Consider the following 24,007-nt stretch of genomic DNA (forward strand, 5'->3'; position numbering starts at 1 on the left):
AAACTGGATGCTAAATTGAGATCAACCTGCTGGGAAACCCCGTAGTGAATCAAGAAATAAGATGATATAAGTATTAACATAAGGAACACAACTCTGAAAATGAGAAATCTACATATTTATAAGTGCGAATTCTACCTCTTCTAAACTTCCAGTCATCCCCTTGTTCATCCTGATGGTTTGACTGTTGCCTGGTAACTGGAGATGCTTGATGTTGTAGACCCTTTCGATCACCTTCTGCTTTTGTTAGCTGTGTTCGCAGTTCTTGTACCTAAATACATTTAGTCAAAAATTAAACTTTTATCAGTTTTCAAAAACAGGAAGAAAATACTTCAGCTCAAAAACTGTTACTTCCCTGGGTATAAATTTTACTTCTAACAGGTTACTGTAAACACAGGTTATACCTAAGTTAATCTTGCTATATACCAAGAACGGTGAAACAGTCTCTTGCTCTATTCTTCATTGTTTCAGTTCTTCCTCAAAAAATGTCTTTTCCTTCTCTATATCCACTGGGACAAATAATTTGACTACATTTCTTAAAATCCCTTATCTTGACTCAGTCTATTATAGCACTATTAACACAAATCACCTCCAGTGAAGTACTATGTTTTTATGTCTACTTTTCATGTCTTTTCTTTGATGGAAATCTGAGCCATGGGTTGTTAACTCAAGTGAAAAGATCATGATTCATCATATCGTGATACCAAAATAGTGCTAAAAATAAATAACCAATAAATACCTTTGCATAAACTATAAACTCTTGAAGTCAGGAACTATTTTATTCATCTTGATATCTGTAAACTGCATAACACATAGTATACACTTCTCTACTGACCACTAAATAAGTGAGCAGTGGCCAAAAAAATTCAGCTAAAGCCACGATGACAATCTAAACAAAGAAATCTCTTGCTTCAAAAACTGAAATTATAGATTACAAATCAAAGTTCTAGAAATAATCAGATTGGTAACTAATACAAATATAAACTTCCTAAAAACAAAAGTATCAACTTCGCAAACATTAATGCTATGTGACCACTGGCTGCAGAACAAAGTCAAGAAACATTCTGGAAGGTTTTATAAAACAGGTGCTACAGTGTATTTTCAACACCAATTGTCAAAATGTAATACTTCTAAATGTCTATGAAACCTGACATGTGTGCCTACCTAGTACATTAAGTAGCAAAGTTATATATACACACCTCAAAACAGAGCAAGGTACAATGTGTGATTTATATTAAATACAGTTAGGCAGTTAGAAACCCATCTGCCCCTATCCAATAGGTATATATAGGATGGCTATTTTAAGCAAACTTTAAATATCAAAAGCACCAAACTCTCATTATAGACTAATGGACCGAAAAATATTATATTTAAAATTTAAACCTTATCTTTGATTAAAAAGGGTCAGGTAATATCATGAAAATATGAATAAAAGATAAAAATATACTCAAAGTAACTGAAAATGCAAAGGTCTATTTTATGTATTTTATTTCCGCCTATATCCTCCAAAGACTCCTTGAATAAAATTAAGCACCTGGGAAAATGTTATCTTATGCAACCAGTCTTACATTTACAATGCTCATGCTAAGAGAGATAAGTAGTAAGTTGGAGCAGCAATCACAAGATACACTGTCACAGTGGGAACTTCTGCTACTGTTTTGTACTGGCTTTTTCTCAATCTTCCTGAAAGGGTTTCATCTTATGCTTAGGTAAGCTAACATACAATCCTTAGGAAAAGATTTTCCTAGACCTACTTTCTTTTTCTCTTTCAAAAAGATATTTAATAGAGAAGAAGACTCAGTCTTGACTTAATGTAAAAGCAGATTATCATAGCTTGCATAGACTTACCTGATGCAGAAGTGTTTCTCTGCTGCCTTCTGACTGATTCAGTAACCTTCGAGATAGCTCCAATTCCTGTTCCAGCTAGGGTTTCAACAAAGGATAAAGAAATATTTCAAATGGGACAGAAAAATAACTAAATTACTACGGCACAGTCTAAGAGGAGAAAAAGTAGCAAAGTTTTCAGAAGATATTTACAGCTAATATGAAAGGATAAATGTATAAACAGATATGGAGGGTACTTTAAAGAGTTTGTGGAAAATGGAAGTTTTAAAATAAGTTCATTTTTGGTATACAGACTTACCAATTTGATGGTGAGGGTGGAATGTTTTATCTTGAGAATCATTGAGCACCTATCATTCAGGTCATATAGGGAGACCCCATATATATTATCAAACACAATTTCCATGGACTTTTTGAAGTTGTATAAACATATATCAAAACTTTAATCAAAATAATATTGATTACATAACATAAGTGAACTAGACCAAGTACCCTGGATGTCTCAGATCTAGTCAGTTCCATTTCAACTGTGATGCTGCTTAAATCTTTTTTCCCTAGGCCTCCATTCTCTCATCTCTAAATTAAGAATTTTATCTAAGTCTCAGATCCCTTTCAATTGTAAGTCATTTTAATCTCAATTGTAAAGTACTTTCTTCATTAAATTATAACATGTGGTGTCAAATGAATGAAATTAGAATTAAAACAGCAGGAACTTAATGACTAAAAGTATATTTCATCTAACATGGTTTCTTATATTCCAAATATTCAAAATTTACTCTAAAATTCTTCAAGTTCTAAATTCCAAGTAAGATATTTAAGTTTTCACTATTAATATTTCCAATAGATAAACATCCATGGAATTTGTGGACAGTTAGGTGGCTAAATTCCCTATAAAGTCTGACTATGCTGGTTTATTTCAAGTTGAAAAATGTAATGAGACCTATGTTAGTTAAAAACGTATAGCTAGGCCAGCACCGCAGCTCTCTAGGCTAATCCTCCGCCTGCGGCGCCGGCACCCCAGGTTCTAGTCCTGGTCAGGGCGCCGAATTCTGTCCTGGTTGCTCCTCTTCCAGTCTAGCTCTCTGTTGTGGCCCGAAAAAGCAGTGGAAGGTGGCCCAAGTCCTTGGGTCCCTGCACTTGCATGGGAGACCAGGAGGAAGTACCTGTTTCCTGGCTCCGGATCGGCGCAACGCGCCGGCCACAGCAGCCATCTGGGGGGTGAACCAACAGAAGGAAGACCTTTCTCTCTGTCTTTCTCTCTCATTAACTCTGCCTGTCAAAAAAAAAAAAAAATGCATAGCTTATGTATGCTAGATTTGTTAGCATTTTACAATGGAAACTGTTTTATAAAATGAAAGTCTGTATTATCATGTTTATGTGCTTAGATTTATAGTTATCCTAAATTATCATTTCAATTTAAATAGCTATTTATCAGTTCTATAAATTCTGTACATGTGCTAGGTATGCCTATCAAGGAGCATGACAGAGGTTTGTGGTAACAGGATAGTTCTATGAATGGAAAGTGCTGCTGGTGGTTAATCTACACCAGATAAAAATGGACAGAACAACACACACACAACACTCAAGTAAATGCACACAACCTGGTGAAATCTACATAAACTCTGTGGAAAGTAGCACTGTCAGTATCCTGGTTTGATAATGAGTTGCAATTACATATAATGATACCACTAAAGGAAACTGGGCATAGAGTATGTGAGACCTCTCCCTGTTTTCTTTAACAACATCCAACTTATCTGTAATTATTGAAAATAAATTTTTAATGGAGTTATACAATTATTTTTAAAATTATACAGTTTTCAAAATCAATGTCACATTAAAGAAAAATGAACATGGTATCAGAAAATCCACATAAAACATTGTCCAACCTGTTCTCTCATTTTTGTAAAGAAATAGAGGGACGAAATCATACTTCAGTCAAAATGGTACAATGACCCAAATTGTTCATAAACCTTGTGTAACATTAGCAGATTAAATTTCCAAAGGGCAAATTTGATGAGCTGACATAATTTGCTTACCATGAAGGTAGCATGAAAGCATTATTTCACTTCACACAGGATGGTGAACCAAAGGAGGCAATGGTAGGTTTAAAAAAAACAGCCGGCGCCGCAGCTCTCTAGGCTAATCCTCCACCTGCGGTGCCAGCCAGCACCCTGGGTTCTAGTCCCAGTTGGGACACCGGATTCTGTCCCGGTTGCTTCTCTTCCAGTCTAGCTCTCTGCTGTGGCCCGGGAGTGCAGTGGAAGATGGCCCAAGTCCTTGGTCCCTGCACCTGCATGGAAGACCAGGAGGAAGCACCTGGCTCCTGGCTTCGGATCGGCGCAGCACGCTGGGCGCAGCATGCCAGCCGCAACACACCAGCCATAGCAGCCACTTTGGGAGAGAACCAACAGAAAAAGGAAGACCTTTCTCTCTGTCTCTCTCTAACCCTGCCTGTCAAAAAAAAAAAAAAAAAAAAAAAAAAGCAGTATGAAGTAACAAACAGGAGCAAACTTTTACTCCATCAGAAGTTACTTGGACTCTTGGACTCATCGTTAGAGCTACTCATTTGTAAACCGGGGGGATTGTTTGGTCTCTGAATTATTTTTAACTCTAAAGCGCTAGGCCCAGTGTGGAAATATGATGCTTCAAAGGTCTTTAATATTTGCTGAGAACAAAAAATGTTTTGTATCAAGATTGTTCGCTATTTCTTTCTTCTATAATCGAAATTAATATATCCAATTAATCCAGCTTTCAAACAACAGCTCTTTCTGAACCATGCAACAAAGTATAGTTGTTTAAATGTTCACCAGCAAGGAAAGCTTAAGCTTAATTTGTCTTTTGAAAAATGAAAGCAGCCAGGGCCGGCACTGTGGTGCAGTGGGTTGAGGACCTGTCCTGAAGCGCCAGCATCCTATATGGGTGCCAGTTCTAGTCCCAGCTGCTCTCTGCTATGGCCTGGGAAAACAGTACAAGATGGCCCAACTGCTTGGGCCCCAGTACCCTTGTGGGAGACTGGGAAGAAGCTCCTGGCTCCTTCGGATCAGCACAGCTCCAGCCGTTGTGGTGGCCACCTGGGGAGTGAACCAGCGGATGGAAGACCTCTCTCTCTCCGTCTCTACCTCTCTCTGTAACTGTTTCAAGTAAATAAAACAAATCCTTAAAAAAAGAAAAAATGGAAGCAGCCTACAGATGACAAGGTAGAAAGTAACCTGTAGAGCTGGCACTGTTGCACAGGTTATGCCCCTATCTGCAACAATGGCATCCCAAATGGGCACAGGTTCAAGTCCTGGCTGCTCTTCCCATCCAGCTCCCTGCTAATGTGCCTGGGAAAGCAGTGGAAGATGGCCCAAGTACTTGGGTTCCTGTACTCACCCAGGAGATCTGAAAGAAGCTCCTGACTCCTGGCACCAAGCTAGCCACTGCAGCCATTTGGGGTGTGAACCAACAGATGGAAGATCTCTCTGTATGTCTCTTCCTCTCTCTGCATAACTCTTTCGAATACATAAACAAATCTTTAATAATAATAATAATAATAATAAAGAGGGGCCAGTGCTGTGGCATAGACAAAGCTTCCACCTGCAGTGCCGGCATCCCATGTGGGTGTTGGTTCAAGTCCTGCTACTCCACTTCCAACCCAGCTCCCTGCTAATGTGCCAGAAGATGGCCCAAGTACTTGGGCCCTTGGGCCCATGTGGGAGACCTGGAAGAGGTTCCTGACTCCTGGCTTCAGACCAGCCCAGTTCCAGCTGTTATGGCCACTGAGGGACAGAACTAGCAGACAGACGAGTCTCATTCTCTCTCTTTCTCTTTCTCGCTCCCATATATATGTTATTCTTTCTCTCTGTATCTCTGCTTTTCAAATAAATAAAAATCTTTTTTAAAAAAGTGATCAGTATTAGGATGTATATTTTAAAGATGTATTTATTTATTTGAAAGTTACACAGAGAGAGGAGAAGCAGAAAGACAGGTCTTCCATCTACTGGTTCACTCCCGAAGTGGTCACAACGGCCGCAGCTGTGCCGATCTAAAGCCAGCAGCCAGGAGCTTCTTCCAGGTCTCCCACATGCATGCAGGAGCCCAAGGACTTGAGCCATCTTCCATTGCTTTCCAAGGCCACAGCAGAGAGCTGCATTGGAAGTGGAGCAAACAGAACTCAAACCAGTACCCATATGGGATGCTGGCAGTGCAGGTGGTGGCTTTACACGCTATACAATAGTGCCGGCCCCCCATGATGCATATTTTTTTGGGGTTTTTTTTTTTTTTTTTTGACAGGCAGAGTGGACAGTGAGAAAGAGAGAGAGAGAGAAAGGTCTTCCTTTGCCGTTGGTTCACCCTCCAATGGCCGCCGCGGCAGGCGCGCTGCGGCCGGCGCACCACGCTGATCCGATGGCAGGAGCCAGGTGCTTCTCCTGGTCTCCCATGGGGTGCAGGGCCCAAGCACTTGGGCCATCATCCACTGCACTCCCTGGCCACAGCAGAGAGCTGGCCTGGAAGAGGGGCAACCGGGACAGAATCCGGCGCCCTGACCAGGACTAGAACCCTGTGTGCCGGTGCTGCTAGGTGGAGGATTAGCCTATTGAGCTGCGGCACCGGCCGATGCATGTTTTTAAGACCAAGCAGCGTACCAAAGATCAAAGTCATCCAACCAAGTGTCTCCACATCAAAACACAAAGACTTCATGGCATTTGAGCAATCTCAGGGACAGTTTGCAAGGCACTCAACAAACATCACTTGCCAGAAACTACCATATCCTTAGAAAATTTTCAAAATCTTACTTGACTCTTCTCATTTTCAGTTTGTCTTAGCTTATTTTTGATTACACCCTCATTCTCATCTGCTTTAACTTCTTGTTTCTTCAGGGCCTACAATGAAATAGGTGGAAAAACAGATATTATTCCAAAATACATATAAAACTGGAAATTATAATAAGGATTTATTAATACAAGACTAAAGAGAATATTGTTATAAGTTACACAAAATCAACATATGAATTAAAACCTGCTTATTCACTACAACCCTAAGAACACTTAAGTTGGAAGTAAATACAAAGAGCTTCCTGATCTTAAAAAATCAATTTCCACTTAGTTTCATTTTTTCCCTATTTTAGGAATCTTGTTATATATTTGATGAGCCTAGATGACTAACAGTTTTCTCAGCAAAAAGTTCACTGCCTGCTAAGATAATAGTGTCTAAGAATTATATGATCCGTAGCCAGTACCACAGCTCACTAGGCTAATCCTCCGCCTGCAGCACCGGCACCCGGGTTCTAATCCCTGTTGGGGTGGCAGATTCTGTCCCGGTTGCTCCTCTTCCAGTCCAGCTCTCTGCTGTGGCCCGGGAAGGCAATGGAAGATGGCCCCAGTGCTTGAGTGCCTGCACCCGCATGGAAGACCAGGAGGAAGCACCTGGCTCCTGGCTTCGGATCGGCACAGTGCACCAGCCATAGCAGCCATTTAGGGGATGAACCAACGGAAAAAGGAAGACCTTTGTCTCTCTCTCTCTCACTGTCTAATTCTGCCTGTCAAAAAAAAAAATATATATATGATGCTCAACTATTTAAACATAATACTAAAAACTATTGCTCTAGTTTTTCAAATTCTGAAAACTACTGTATATAAGATAAAAATATAATTCCTACACCATTATTATATTCAAGACAGTTCATCACCAATTGTAACTAGCTCTCCAAATGACATGTCACATACAGAAAAGAGAGTATTCTTTTCTACAGTTTCCTCTCTTTAATAAGGGGAAAAAAGAATTTAAGGAAACAGAAATTTCAAAAGTTAACCACAAAAGTATTTGTTTTGGCCAGCACCGTGGCTCAATAGGCTAATCCTCGGCCTTGCAGTGCCGGCACACCAGGTTCTAGTCCTGGTCGGGGCGCCGGATTCTGTCCCAGTTGCCCCTCTTCCAGGCCAGCTCTCTGCTGTGGCCAGGGAGTGCAGTGGAGGATGGCCCAAGTGCTTGGGCACTGCACTCCATGGGAGACCAGGAGAAGCACCTGGCTCCTGCCATTGGATCAGCGTGGTGCGCCGGCCCCAGTGCGCTGGCCGCGGCGGCCATTGGAGGGTGAACCAACGGCAAAGGAAGACCTTTCTCCCTATCTCTCTTTCTCACTGTCCACTCTGCCTGTCAAAAAAAAAAAAAAATCAATCATTCAATAAAATTAAAAAAAAGTGTTTGTTTTGGTTTGTACCTATGTTAAAACAAAATTATACTTGGGGAAAATTATACTTGGAGCAATATTTCATAACATCTAAAAGGCATTCCACGTGTTTAAAATCTTTTTGACAGTTTTAGCAATTAGACTTACCAAAGTGCATGTAAAAAGGCCAAACTGAGAAAATACAAACTGCCAGAAGTCTTTTCCAACAAGATCAATAGAAAAATGATTTTTAGGCAAACAGCAAAATATGTTTAAAAAACTGCTTTGATGCAAGCATACTCAATCATAATCAATTTCATTAACTTAAATATTCCAAATATCTCCTGAATTCATTTATCATGTGTCGAGCACTATGTTAGAGACTAATACATGAGTAAATAAAATGCATACGGCCTCCATCCTTCGGCCTTGTTTTTAATCTCATCAGGAAAACAGTGATTGAATGAAAAGATGAATAATCATCATCAAAAGGAAAACTAGTTCTGAGTACAATTTTTATTTTATATTGTTTATTCTATCCAGGCATTATTTATGTATAAAATACATACATTTGACCTTCATGATAACTCCATGCATTTTTATTAAAAGGAAGACTGGGGGACACAAGAGTTGGATAACTAATTAGCAACAGAGACAGCATATGGATTCAAGTTGCTTGCCTCTCAACAACTAGGTAGCAAGGGTTTTCCATGTTGAAACAGTATAAAAAGCATAGAGGATAACGGTAAAGACTAAATAATTTGATACTTTTAAAGTTCATAGGACAATACCTCGGACATAACAAATGTAAGTAAAAGACAATTATTATTATTACTGTGTTACTGACATTGACAAAGTATTAAAAAACATAATGCCTTTCAAATGATTATCAAATGACTTCGATACTTGGTATCTGTTCTTTATTTTAGGGCAAATGAGATTTATAATACTGTTTAATTCTCTTTGCATAACTAATATTTAATTTGGCTGGTGGAATGTTTTTATAATTTTTTGTTAACAAAATCATTCTAGGAACCTCAAAAATACTGCTCACATGTGTATTCCTTCCAGGCTTCCTGGATCCTTCACCAGGCAGTGACCCAGTGTGTGCATGTATGTGTGTTTATTAGAGGCAGGGAGGAAGGGAAATAGAAAAATCATATACAAATAAGTTGTTACAACATTATCAATTCATTCTATTAAGTTTTGAACTTCTTAATCTACAACATCATCATCCCAACCTACATCAACTTTATTATGAGCTAAATTCAATCATTTATCTTTCTTTTTAAGACTTTTCCATTAGAGTAAAACCAGCCTGGGATTTTCCATAGAGGTGTTACTGGGAGAAAGATTTCTTCAGGTAGTTGACAAGTTTCAGCAAATAATTAACAATCAATCTCCACTTTTGGATTCAAACTCCTAGGAAGAAGCCTGTCCAAAGGAGTATGCAGTAAAGACTCAACCAGAGTTAGGTAAGAGCATTCGAGGCTGAGGAGTAACTAATCCAAAAAAGGCTTTTCTAAATGCAAGATCCACTCCCTTCCAAAGCAGAGTTCAAAGTGTACACTGGAAGACTGTGCAACCACCAAGCATAATTGCCAAGATGCAATGATGACTGTGATGTGATTAAGTTTATCTCTTCGTGTTCCAGATTGTTTCCTCCTATGGCCTCTGCTTACTGATACAAGGGAAGGAGGCGCCATCATCTCTAAGCTTTTCAACTTCATTTAATTTTTTGCTAAGACTCTGAGTTTGACTATTTCAAAGTGTAAACCCTAAAAATTCTCCTTGAAAAAAATTTTCAAATTAACTAAAATTAATCTATTTCTGCTCTTTTCTCAATATTTTAAAAAATCAAATTTTAAAACTATAACCTTTTACATTGAAAAATAAGATGTCAAAATTTCCAAGTGTTTACTTACTTTGTATATATTTTAGTTGTTTTTACCTACACAGACATTCAAAATAATCATTCAACATTTTATTTGAATCAAAATAATCTTAATTTATCATGAGGCTTACATACCCAAAGAGAAACACAAAAGTTCTCATGTTGCTATGCCATAAGTCTCAAGAAGCCACAGATCTCACATAAGTTCAGTGGTAAACATATGCTACTGAATATACAAATAATATGTCCTTATAATCTAAAAACTTCACTTTGCCACTGACCAACTATGTACTTTATATACTAACTGGCTTTCCAGATTTCTTCCATCTTTTTTTCATTGCCATATTTTTCCAAGCATTAAGTTTTCTTTCTTGGAAAACTGTTATCAGAGAGTATTGATGATGAAAAATAAATATTTGGGGGGACAGCTTTTTGGTATAGCAGGTAAAGCTGCCACATGCAACCCCAGCATCTCATATGGGCACTGGTTCAAGTCCCAGCTGCTCCACTTTTGATTCATCTCCCTGCTAATGCACTTGGGAAATCAGCAGAAGTGCTTGGGCCCCTGAACCCACATGGGAGATCTGAAAGAAATTCCTGGCTCCAGGGTTCAATCTGGCCCAGTTCTGGCTGTTGTGGCCATTTGGAGAGTAAACCAGCATATATGGGGCCAGTGCTGTGGAACAGCGGGCAAAGCTGCTGCCTGCAGTGCCAGCACCCCATATAGGCTCCGGTTCAAGTCCCAGCTGCTCCACTTGCAATCCAGCTCTCTGCTATGGCATGGGAAAGCAGCAGAAGATGGTCCAAGTCCTTAGGCCCCTGCACCTGCATAGGATAGAAGACCTCTCTCTCTCTGCCTCTGCCTCTCTGTAACTATTACTTTCAAGTGAATAAATAAATCTTAAAAAAAAAAAAAAAAAAAAACACCTGGACTAGTGCGATGGCATTGGTACATGCCACCTTGATGGGATTGAATTGGAATCCCCTGGTATGTTTCTAACTCTGCCGTTTGAGGTAAGTCAGCTTGAGCATGTCCCAAATTGCACATCTCTTCCCTCTCTTATTCCCACTCTTATATTTAACAGCGATCACTTTTCAGTTAAGTTTCAGCACTTAAGAATAACTGTGTATTGATTACAGTATTCAACCAAAAGTATTAAGTAGAACAAACAAACAAACAAAAATACTAAGAGGGATAATGTATTAAGCTGTTCATCAACAGTCAGGGTGCAGGCCAATCAAGTCACCGTTTCTCATAGTGTTCATTTCACTTTAACAGGTTTCTTTTTTGGTGCTCAGTTAGTTGTCACCGATCAGGGAGAACATATGGTATTTGTCCCTTTGGGATTGGCTTATTTCACTCAGCAATAATGCTTTCCAAATTCCTAACAGGGATCACTTTTCAGTTAAAACTTAAACACCTAAGAATAATTGTGTGGTAATTACAAAGTTCAACCAATAGTACTAGAACAAAAAAATACGAAAATGGATAAAGTATTACATTGTACATCAACAGTCAGGACAAGAGCTGATCAAGTCACTGTTTCTCATAGTGTCCATTTCACTTCAACAAGTTTCCCCTTTGGTGCTCAGTTAGTTGTCGCCAATCAGGGAGAACATATGATATTTGTCCCTTTGGGACTGGCTTAATTCACTCAGCATGATGTTTTCCAAATTCCTCCATCTTGTTGCAAATGACCGGGTTTCGTCGTTTTTGACTGCTGTATAGTATTCTATAGAGTATATGTCCCAATTTCTTTATCCAGCCTACTGTTGAAGGGCATTTGGGTTGGTTCCAGGTCTTAGCTATTGAGAATTAAGCTGCAATAAACATTAATGTGCAGACAGCTTGTTTGTTTGCCAATTTAATTTCCTTTGGGTAAATTCCAAGGAGTGGGATGGCTGGGTTGAATGGTAGGGTTATATTCAGGTTTCTGAGGAATCTCCAGACTGCCTTCCATAGTGGCGTAACCAGTTTGCATTCCCACCAACAGTGGGTTAGTGTCCCTTTTTCCCCACATCCTCTCCAGCATCTATTATTGGTAGATTTCTGCATGTGAGCCATTCTAACTGGGGTGAGGTGAAACCTCATTGTGGTTTTGATTTGCATTTCCCTGATTGCTAGTGATCTTGAACATTTTTTTCATGTGTCTGTTGGCCATTTGGATTTCCTCTTTTGTAAAATGTCTATTGAGGTCCTTGGCCCATCTCTTAAGTGGGTTGTTTGTTTTGATCTTGTGGAGTTTCTAGATTTCTTTGTAGATTCTGGTTCTCAACCCTCTATCAGTTGCATAGTTTGCAAATATATTTTCCCATTCTGTTGGTTGCCTCTTCACTTTCCTGATGTTTCTTTTGAAGTACAGAAACTTCTCAATTTGATGCAATCCCAAATTTCTGTTCACAACTGATCATAATGATAGGACTAAGAGCCAAAGGGAACACATAAACAAGACTAGTGTCTTCAAATACTAGCTGATAGAATAAAAAAGGGAGAGAACGATCCAACATGGGAAGCAAGATACACAGCAGACTCATAGAATGGCAGATGTCCTAAACAGCACTCTGGCCTCAGAATCAGCCCTTAAGGCATGCGGATCTGGCTGAAAAGCCCATGAGAGTATTTCAGGCATGGAAAGCCAAGACACTCGGGGGGGGGGGGGGGGACCCTAAATGAAAGATCTTCGCGAGTGAGATCCCAGTGGAGAGAACAGGTCATCAAAGAAGGAGGTACCTTTCTCTGAAGGGAGGAAAGAACTTCCAGTTTGACTATGACCTTGTCTAAATAAGATAAGAGTCGGAGAACTCAAAAGGCTTCCATAGCCTTGGCAACTCATGACAAGAGCCTAGGGTGATTACTGAGGCCATAAACAAGAGTGTCAATTTGTTAAGTCAACAACAGGAGTCACTGTGCACTTACTCCCCATGTAGGATCTCTGTCCTTAATGTGCTGTACATTGTGATTTAATGCTATAACCAGTACTCAAACAGTATTTTTTACTTTGTGTTACTATGTTGGTGCAAACTCTTGAAATCTTTACTTAATATATGCTAAATTGATCTTCTGTATATAAAGAGAACTGAAAATGAATCTTCATGTGAATGGAAGGGGAGAGGGAGTGGATAAGGGGAGGATTGCAGGTGGGAGGGAAGTTATGGGGGGAAAGCCATTGTAATCCATAAGCTGTACTTTGGAAATTTATATTCATTAAATAAAAGTTAAAAAAAAATTAAAAAAAATGCAAACCAAAAAAAAAAAAAAACCAGCATATAGACAATCTCCCTCTCTACTCTTCTGTCATACTTTCAAATGAATAAGTCTTTTAAATAAATATTTTTGTGTTAAAGTAAAAGATACAATAACCTTTTCCTTCTGAAGAACTTACCATTTTGTCTTTTCTTTAAAAAACAATCTCATGAATGGGTTTCAAATCCTTTTACTTTAAAATAATTAAAGCTCACAAAAGATGACTCAGAGTTCCCACATAACTTTAACCCAGCTTTCCCTAAAAGTAATGTCTTATAGAACTGTGGTACACTGACCAAAACTAAAACACTAACATTTTATAAAACAATTAAGCTATAGATTTCACTCAAATATCATTAGTTTTCCACTAACATCTGTTTTTTTTTCCCCAAGATCCAGTCCCAGGATACTACATTGCATTTAGCTGTCTTGTTTCCTTGGTCTCCTATTATATGTTAAAGTTTCTCAGGCTTTGTCTTTTATAATCTCAGCATTTTTTCAAGAATACTAGTCAGGTACTTCATTAAATATCTCTTGGTTTGGGTTTATTTGGTGTCTTGTGAGATCAGACAAAGCTTATAAATTTAGGGGAATAGCATGGAGGTGAAACGTCCTTCTCATTGCATCAGATTCTAGTGTACAGGATGTCAATGTAACTCACAACTGGTGCTCCTAACCTTAATGCTTCATTTTCTCCCTTCCCATACTCTTATTTATTAGAAGAAAGTCACTAAGCCTACCCCACCCTCAATGGGAAAAGAATTAAGCTCCATCTTCCAGAAAGACAGTATCAAACAATGTGGTGAAATACATTAAAACCACCAAAATCATTAACAAACATTTTGGGAGATATGTTGAGACTATCTGATTATAATTAAAGTTTCACCCACCAATTTTAGCTCAGAGTCAGACCCATAGTTCTCTATAGCAGCTACTTTATTTTTTTGACCAAAAAAAAAATTTCCATCAGACCTTACAGTCTAGTGCAAGTCATATTTCTACTAAGTTTATTCACAGGATGATGCTTATATTAAGTAGAATGTTAGCCTCTTTATGTTCATCCCAAAATAATCTGCTCATGCAAAAATATTAATGAGTGATCCAGAATTACATGACATAGTTAGAGTATACTCATCAAAGCTCCATTAACTTGTTTGCTCTCTTCATTCTTCTACGTCACTCCACCAACCAGAAATTCTCCTTCATCCTGTTCCCCAAAAATTGGCTGCTGATTTATTTTGCAGTTTCTGGAAGAGCTTCTCCACAAGTTTGTGAATCCCCCCTTGACTTCTGCAGAGCAATTTGCCTCTATGTCAGTTCTCAGTTTTCAAGACTTCAACTCATGACCACACTTAACATCCCAACTACTCCTCCAACCCTATAAAAATTCATCAGTTACCAGGACCCATTCCCTTTAAAGGATAATACGGGAAATAATTATCCTCATATTCAATGGAAGGTTATTCCAATCTTCAATTCTCACAATTAATATAAATATTAATAATTTTATTTGATGTTAAAGGAATATAAGTAAGATGAACTTTGTCAAATTGTGTTGTCTAGCACATGGAATCACAGTTGATAAAAATACAATTCTTCCAAAAGTCAACTGTATGTTTTTAAAAATTCAACATTTCAAATACAACCTGATTGAATAAAAGAACCTCTAATTCTCTTGGACACAAGGAATTTGCTAAAATAATGTTATATTACCCCGTTTCTTCCTCACTTACCACCTTCAACATCTGATCGGTTATTTATAATACTGCCTTTCCAAACAATATTTTCTGTTTTAGTTCTACTTGCTGTCTCAAAATTTATTTAATACTCCTCTTTTAATGTTTCTATTACTCTAAAGATATGCAAGTCATAGAAAATACAGTTAATGAAAACTTAAACTCTATTATTTTTCAGTAGAGGAGCAAAAGTGAAATATTTAAGGAGTAATCCAAAGCAAATCACTCCATTCCCACCATATCATGCAAATATGCCATTAAGTTTCAACACTATCTCTACATTCTATGCACCACAAGTCAGTAAACAAGTAATCACAGATGTAATATTCCAGCCGAGAATACATAACCAATTTTTCTACATTATCTAGTTTAGAATGAAAGACAAAGAAAGAAAATCCAACTCATAAGATCTAGTAAATATACACTAAACACACTTTAAACTTCTGAAAAGACAGATAATAGCCAAAAAAATATTTTACAACTGAACTAAATCAAAACTATAAGCTATCCCTTTATTATACACTTTAACCGATTTACTGCCATTTGTAAGGATGTATGCCTGCACTGGGTTTCTTTTCCACTTGACTTAGGAACAAGCAACTCAGAATTATATTAAAACTGACCAAGTAAAAGGAAGAAGAAAAATTACATGCCAATGAACTCCTATTACTATGTTATTTTGCCATTTAAAGCTTCTTTTTTTTTTTTTTTTCTTTAGCGGTAGTTTAATTTTAACGCTATCATGTACCCTGCTCCAGGATTCAGATTGTTTTTTACACTATTAACATCACAGCAACACCAGTGAGCCTTAATATAGGGTCCCTGGGTGCCCATTTAAATCTTTAATAATAATTTTTCTTGTTTTCATGTGCCTATTTCCATTAAAAAAGACTAACCTATTGAGTATCTTACTGCAGTTCTTGAGTTAGATGATTCTGAACTCTCATGATTCTACATAATATCCAAAACTGCAACTTTTCCTTTCAGAGTAGGGAAAGGGGACAAAGGAAAATGTTTATAGACATTTCATCTAACCATAAAAATAGTATTACGATTTAATAATAGGGTTGTTTATCAAGAGGCTCTAACAGATAATACACTCAAAGATGTAGAACAAATAGAGAATTAAAGGCCTTTTGTTTGCTTTAAATGGGCCAGCAAACTTGGTTAAGAATGATGGCACTAGAATAAAATAAAGATCACATGTAAACTCCCACACAGGCCACTGAAATTTCCAGAGAAAAATTATGAACCTAAACTATCCCGACAGATCATAATAACTCAGCAGTGCTACAATTGTATGCCTTTGGTCACAAGGATAAGGACACGTACATGATTCACTAGTAAACCAACAAGACCACAGAAAAACAAGTCCATACTCTTATCAAATAGTGGGTCAGTATCATCATACCTCAAGGTACAAATCATTTTTCTGTCCAATAACAATAAAAAATAAAGAAGTTATATCACTGAAAATTTTAAAACTAATAATTCTAACTATATTTTCATAATCATATCTTCCTGTAGGTATAAAATAAAACTCATTATTTCAAGCCTCAAAGAATATACTAAGACTCTAGCTCAAATTAGATCACAAATCAAATCAAAATTGTAAGTTGTTTATATTTTTGTGTATTAAATTTAAATACCTTTATGTACGTATGCTATATTTCAGCTCAAGCAAAATTTTTTGTTAAACTTTAGTATGTATAAACACTATAACAGTAATTTTATTTCAATGGAAATATCTCCAAAAAGTGTCTAGAAACATACCTACAGTTCTAAAATCAGCAGAATTAGTATATTTCAGAAAGGAGTGTGTGTGCATAATATAGCAGGATTTTATTACTTAGAATTAATAATACTCATTTAAACTAACAGATTTTATGTTTACCAAGTTCAGTGAATTTATAAATTCTATTTTTTCCTAAATAAAGTTAGGAATTCTTCCCCCATGAGGACCAGCTACAGTCATGGAAAGTTTTAGCCTTTAAGTTCATCCAATTGGGGATTATCTGTGCCAACAAAAACAAAAACCAAAACTTAAGTTTCTTTTCAAGGCAGAAAACAATGCATTCATATTCTAAAACCCTAAACCACTATCTAACTCAAAAACAAATAGGTAGGTTTTACTTAAATTGTTTAAGGAAATTTATTTTTTAGCCATGACCAAGGAAAAAAAATTCTATACCAACAGCTACAATTAAAACAACAAACAAAAGAAAAAATACTTTAGTAAGTGAAATAGAACTTCATGATACAATTCTAAAAGGAATCCAATATTAATACAATTTTGACACCATATGAGCTTTTGGGATATCAAAGTAAGGGAGAAATTTTTAAAAATTGCTGCCAGTTGAACTAAGTATGTTTTCCAGATGGAAGTGGAAAGCATTTAATGAGTCCAGTCACAAGATACATCCATTCCTGTTTTTCGAAGGGTATGGTAATATTCAGTATTTTGTAGTTCAGTAGGATGTATCAGTATTATTTTTGTAGTAATTACATCCCTTAATAATATTCTTTAAAGACATTTCAAGTTTGCAAAGTTTTTCTTTGTGAACAGCCTAGATGTTCTTTTCTTTTTCTGTTCCTTTTTTTTTTCCCCTGCCTCATCTTATGATAACATGTTTATTATTTCAGGAATCCAAAAGAGCTCCTAGAGGAATTACTGAAGTACGATAGAAAGACACTTATTACTGACCTATTTTCCCCTATGAATGAGCAAACCTTTTGGTTCCATTATGTCTGTATTTATGGAGTCTGTGAATATTTAGGGCACTTGGTGCCAATGAAGCCAAACAAGGTCATGAGTTCAATCATCGCGACAGCCAATTTCCTTTTCTCTGTTCCATGGCCATAATCGTTACACTAAACGTTAGCCAAAGGCCACATGGAAGACTAACTAGGCCAGATACCCTAGATGAATCAGCAAAAACTGCTACCATGACTGTAAAATAACTCAAAAGTAAAACCCCTGGTGATTAGTGTCAGGATTTCATTTTTCAAATGCTATTAAGTTTGTCAATATACAAGACAAAACCTTAATTACTACATAAAAATTTGATATGCTGAAAACACATACAAGTCATTTAACTTTTTAACTCAAAAGTAACAATGGTATTATTCCCCTAAATGCCACTGCCATTACTGGAACACATTACACTTTTATGCAATTTTTTACTTAATAAAAATTCTCACAAGTGAAGTTAAATGTGAGACCGATAAATGTACTTTCCAGGATTTCCTTCAAAATCAAAAAGCAAATGCTCTTAGTGGAGGGTCTGTTTTTGTCCAAGCAGCTTCCTCTCAAAAATGAGTTGCATACTTTTATTAGAAATCCAGAGCAATATGATACTTCATTTGACTTTCTAAATGCAGGACCACTGAGTTAGAATTGTTGACAAACAGAGGATCACAGATAATTATGGAAATTTAATTTATAATTTCTCCAGTTTTATAAGTCTTTGAACAGAAAGCCTTGTAAATACACAACATCTTTCATTGTTCAGAGTTAGAGGATGTTATTTTATGCCTTTCAGTTGAGTGGGTTTTTTTCCCCTATTTTCTAATAAAAATAAAACAGTACTAAGTCAATGAATAAATCTATCTGTAGCTGAGTGGTCTTTGTTTGCACAATATTACTATGCACTCAGTAGTAGTCCAATAAATATTAATTGATAATGATGGAAAAGGGCTTTATAAACAGATGGTCTAGCATAAATTCACTGAAAATGTAGATAGAAACATTCCACTCTTCAAGAAAAGCATAACATAGAAATTAAACAACTCCAGCACACAAAAAAATCTCAGACTACTGTTGGGCAGTTGTTCAGTCAACAAGATGAGCAGAAATCTTTCATCATCATCATAGCATTAACAGCAATAAATGTCTATTTGCATATGTTGCTACACAAAGGGACTCACATATATTCATGCTAGCCGTGATGTAATTTGTAATGACAATATTGGCAAGAAAAAATAAGTATGCCTAGCAAAATAAATGTGATTAAACAATACTTGGAGGTCAAGTAATACATTAGATGGCCATAAAATATAAGCCCAACTTAAACATAATTTACGGTAGCATTAAGAGAATTTAATTACGAGGCAGATCAGATGCTGGTTAGGATGCCTGCATCCCATTTCAAAGTAACTCACTGGGCTTGATACTTAGCTCCAACTCCTGATTACAACTTCCTGTTAACAAAGACACTGGCAGAGCAGTGATGGTTCAAGTAATTCAGTTCTTGATACCCAAGTCAGAAATTTGGATCCTATTTGACTCCCAGCTTTGGCCTGGCCCAGCCCTAGCTGTTTCAGGGATTTGAGAATTAATAAATATTTTTATTTATAATGTAAACCTACACTATCTCCAAACAAATTTTATGCATTCTATAACACCCCCACATATGCCTGAAGGACAGACAAGATAAATAAAGCAGTGAGAGAACACAATAGAGCAAGAAAAGACTTTTCAAGAACCTAGAGATCACATGTAGAAAAGAATAGTGATGACGGGAAAAAAAGGAGACAGAAAAACCATATGAGGACTAACTCTAATTTGGATAAGCAAACTAAAAGCAAACTAATCAAACCCAAGAAGACACACTGGAAGAAAACATATTTGTCAAAAATACTTCAATAATAAGAAAGTTTAAGTTAGTATACATGGTAGAATTTTGAATAAGACAGCTGAAATAAGGGTCACAAAGTGTACAGCCAGCATTTAATTAATAGCTGTAATATTTTCTTAATAAAATAAAAAGCCTCAGAAGACATGACATAAGTGTTAATTATACAGAAATAAGATTATAAGAATTTCAGGACAACTTACATCTATACATCATCTCATAAAACTGCACCCTTCAAAGGAATCCAAAGACTAACAAGGAGATGTGCTACTTCATGTATGATGCAGAATACATTTCTAAACTTCCAACTTTGACTTATCATAATTAAATACCAGGCCCCTAAAATACATAAAAATACTTCAAAAAGTTAATAGAAAATGCACATTGCAAAAAAAGATTCTAAATTTTTGCACCAAAATAATACTTATAAGAACTCCATTTTTTCACCAACTTTTTGAAATACCCTCATACTATTAAGATGGAATATTCTTTAACCCAGAAAGCTATTTCCTAATATCATAAAGATAATATGGCTTGTGAAGACTATTCCCATGATCAATTAAACATCCAAGAAGTTAACTATATAAATGGAAATTCACATATTAAGTATAAAGTTGAAAGAGAAATCCTTCAAAATGTCTTCCAACTTCTAGAGAGGATTTTTTTTCTGAAAAAAAAATTAGCAGTGTTTTCACATCATCTGCAATAAAATCCAAGAAACTAGAGTACAGATTAAAGAAGAGAAGTGGGAGGCAAGTAGAGAAATCAATAAAAAAATTAAGGAAGAAGACTACACAACAGGATATATCTTGACCAGCACCTTTCCAGCTGTGCCAAACAGTGTTCAAAAACACTCTGGAAAGATAAGTCGTAGAGGGGCAATCATTCTTTTCCATCCACTCTCTTTTTATCCACATGTTGATAGTAATGATACTTTCACAATCTTGAAGAAAATACTGTTTACTTCATCTTTGCAAAGAAGAAAATAAAGTAATCCACAGGTAACAAACACAAAAAAGGAGAAGAAAATGAGTACAGTGGGATAAAAAGGTAAGACAAAAAGCAACAGTGTAAATCAAAACTGTAATAACTCGGAACTTAAGTGTTTCAGTCATTGATTGGCAAAATGTTTAACATTCAGCAATAAGCAATGGGACAGGATAGCAATTACAAAAGAATTTCCTAAAATGCTTTGAAAATGCAAAATATCAGTAAAAATGTAACTATTTCCCCTAGAGACCACTCTGGAGCCTATGCAACTTGGGAATGACAATGAATTACAATGACTGTTAATATATATTTCATCAAATAATTCCAGACACCTGAAAAGACAATGCAATGCTTTAGGCACATTTAAATCTAAGCCAGTGCTGTAACATAGCTGGTAAAGCCACTGCCTGCAGTGCCAGCATCCCATATGAGCTTCGGTTATAGTCCTGGCTGCTCCTCTTCCCATCCAGCTCTCTGCTATGGCCTGGAAAAGCAGTAGAAGATGGCCCAAGTCCTTAGGCCCCTGCACCCATGTGGGAGACCCGGAAGAAGCTCCTGGCTCCAGGCTTCGGATCGGCGCAGCTCCGGCTGTTGTGGCCATCTGGGGAGTGAACCAGTGGATGGAAGATCTCTCTCTGTCTCTACCTCTCTCTGTAACTCTTTCAAATAAATAAAATAAATCTTTAAAAAAAAATCTCTAATGCCAGCAAGTATCTGGCATACAGTAGTACAGGACAACACTGGGCAAACGAATACCTTGCTACATACACTTGTGATTGTTTGCAACATTCATTCATTCATTTATTCATTCATGACACACTTACCAGGCCCCTACTCAGTGTCAGCCACTGGGCTATGTGGTGGAGCAATGAACAGCATCTCCCTTCCTAAAGCCTGAATTCTGGTCAGAGAGACTCTTAGATGGCAAGTCATGACATGTGTTAAGAAGAATAAAAGATGGCAGTCTAAGAGGCTCAAGAATGAAGAAGTGGTATTTTTACCTAGGACAATTAATAAGGGAATTTTGAAAGCACAGTCCAGAATACACAAGAGTGCAAGCCATGTAACTGCTCAAGAGTCAAAAATTTCTGGCTCTGGGATAAGAAAGAAGAAATGTCTAGGAGTAAGAGGTTCCTGACATGACCGTCGAATAACAAGAAGGTATGTGTAGTTGGCCTAGAGTTGACAAGAACAACAATAGAAAATTAAAGTAAGAAGAATGTGAGAACCAGGTCAAAGGGCCTTGTAGCTCCAGCCTTGTAGTTCCAGCTACAACTCCAACTGTCGTTCAACTCACAGCTCCAGTTTCAACCTCACAGCTTCCTGCTAATGCAGTCTCTGGGAGGTAGCAGTGATTCCTCAAGTAACCAAGTTCCTGCCACCCACAAGAGAGAACTAAATCGAGTTCCTAGACCTCACTCCCAGTTATTGCAGACTTTCAGAAAGTGAACCAGCGGATGGGAGCTCTGTCTGTCTATAGGCTCTTTCTCTGTCTATTTGGCTTGTTCTCCCTCTCTCTCTCTCTCTCTCCCCCTCTCTCTGCACTCTCTTTTTAATTTAAATACCTAGACAACAAAGTTATAGCTCTAAATATTGTTCTAATAATGGGCTACATTATAGACAATGATATAACAGAAGTAACCTAAACCATTTTCTATTTCTTGAGTAACAAATAATTACCAACACATCACTATTTTTTAAAAAAAGGATTCAGGGTACTTAATATAAATAAACTAGAATTGCAATACATCATAAAATAACTATAAAATGGTATTCCACCAAGTAAATTATAAAATAGATACAAGATTAACCAGCCGGTGCCATGGCTCAATAGGCTAATCCTCCGCTTTGCAGCGCTGGCACACCAGGTTCTAGTCCCAGTCGGGGCGCCGGATTCTGTCCCAGTTGCCCCTCTTCCAGGCCAGCTCTCTACAGTGGCCAGGGAGTGCAGTGGAGGATGGCCAAGTCCTTGGGCCCTGCACCTGCATGGGAGACCAGGAGAAGCACCTGGCTCCTTGCTTTGGATCAGCGCGATGCGCTGGCCGCAGCGCACCAGCCGCGGCGGCCATTGGAGGGTGAACCAACAGCAAAAGGAAGACCTTTCGCTCTCTCTCTCTCTCACTGTCCACTCTGCCTGTCAAAAAAAATAAATAAATAAAAAATAAAAATAAAAAAGATTAACCAAAGGATAAATAGCATTAGAACATGATCAGAAAGTGATTATAAGTGGGGTGGAGCGACAACAGGGTGGAAAACATAGTAGTTATTATGAAGAAAATGATAATCAAAAGAAAGAGTTTTAGGTCTTTAGAAGATAAAAATTCAGAGAAAGTATCTTTGGGATACTTATATACAAATAAGAAAAGTCAAAAGGTACATAAAAATATATGATTCCATCTTATAATATGTGAGAGTGTGTGTGTGTGTGTGTGTGTGTGTGTAAAGTTTCTTCAACAGGAGAGATGGAGGGAGAGAAAAATGGATTGAGGTAAGGGAGGGAAATAGAGAAGGAACCATAACCCTGAAGATGTTTAAAAAAAATAACAAGCAAGAACAGAAATGATAGTTTTAGCTTAAAATATAGAAAATGTCTTAACATGTAGTACTCGATATACTATATTTTTCAACAGTAGAAAGCATATAATTTCAAACATAAATTTGAGAATAGTTAAATATTTGGGTTTTTTTCAGCTGCAACATTTGTGCCAAGGACGCTTTCAGGAAGCTCTCAGAGCTGAAAATACTTATTTTATAAAGAAGTATATTTCAACGAAGTTTGGCAACTTTAACAAACAAGGCCTTCTAGGCTGCCACTGATGGGTCAATACTGACGACTAGTGGTCAAAATATGTAATAACTATTAACTATCAGACTTTCAACTAAATTTGAAACATTTCAAATAAATTTTGTGAAAAACTCAAGACATTCAACTCAAACATTTAGAAAAACACATAAGAAAAGATTACTTCTACAAAGTCTCTTTAAAAGTCTTTTGTATTCATTATTTGTAATATCCAAAAACAAAAGTCATCAGCATTTGCTGTTGACCCATAAAAGAATCAGTTCCATAAAGCGGCATTCATATAGCTCAATTAAGATTCTTTCAGAAATTCATAGCCAGTATTTCAAAGGAATCTTACTTTTAGAATTCAGTTATTGGAGCAACTTGATTTCAAATCTTCCTAACTTTGTTAGATACTAGGGTACCAGAAATCCTGCTGTTTTTAGTTTTTAATACAATTTGAAAAGCAGCAACTGACTATATGAAAATACTCCTTTCTTTTTTTACCTATAAACCTCTTACTTAAGGTATGCAAACTTTATGCATTTCATAAATACAAATTTAGGAACATAGTGATTTTTCCCACCCTACCCTCCTGCCAGCCCTCTCTGCCACCCCTTCTTCCTCCTCTCTCTCCTATCCCCATTCTCATTTTTTACAGATCTATTTTCAGTTAACTTTATACACGTAAGATTAGCCCTACACTGAGTAAATAGCTCAACAAATAGTATGAAAAAAAA

At 37.0% G+C, this 24,007-nt stretch overlaps 1 protein-coding gene across 21 annotated transcripts in view; it reads right to left on the reverse strand.

Moving 5' to 3' along the window:
• The window catches only part of CEP128 (centrosomal protein 128), a 478,907-nt gene that overhangs the window by 356,996 nt on the left and 97,904 nt on the right, over positions 1 to 24,007 (reverse strand). For all 21 annotated transcript variants that reach the window (XM_089322694.1, XM_070065335.2, XM_070065333.2 and 18 more), the window contains 3 exons: positions 6,615 to 6,701; positions 1,846 to 1,920; positions 136 to 268 (listed from right to left, as the gene is read on the reverse strand). In XM_089322694.1, coding sequence (XP_089178820.1) covers positions 136 to 268; positions 1,846 to 1,920; positions 6,615 to 6,701 — 295 coding nt within the window. The remainder of the gene's footprint in view (positions 1 to 135; positions 269 to 1,845; positions 1,921 to 6,614; positions 6,702 to 24,007) is intronic.

This window comes from Oryctolagus cuniculus, chromosome 20, assembly GCF_051225735.1.
Source record: "Oryctolagus cuniculus isolate XC-2025 breed Fujian yellow rabbit chromosome 20, ASM5122573v1, whole genome shotgun sequence".
Lineage (NCBI taxonomy): Eukaryota > Metazoa > Chordata > Mammalia > Lagomorpha > Leporidae > Oryctolagus > Oryctolagus cuniculus.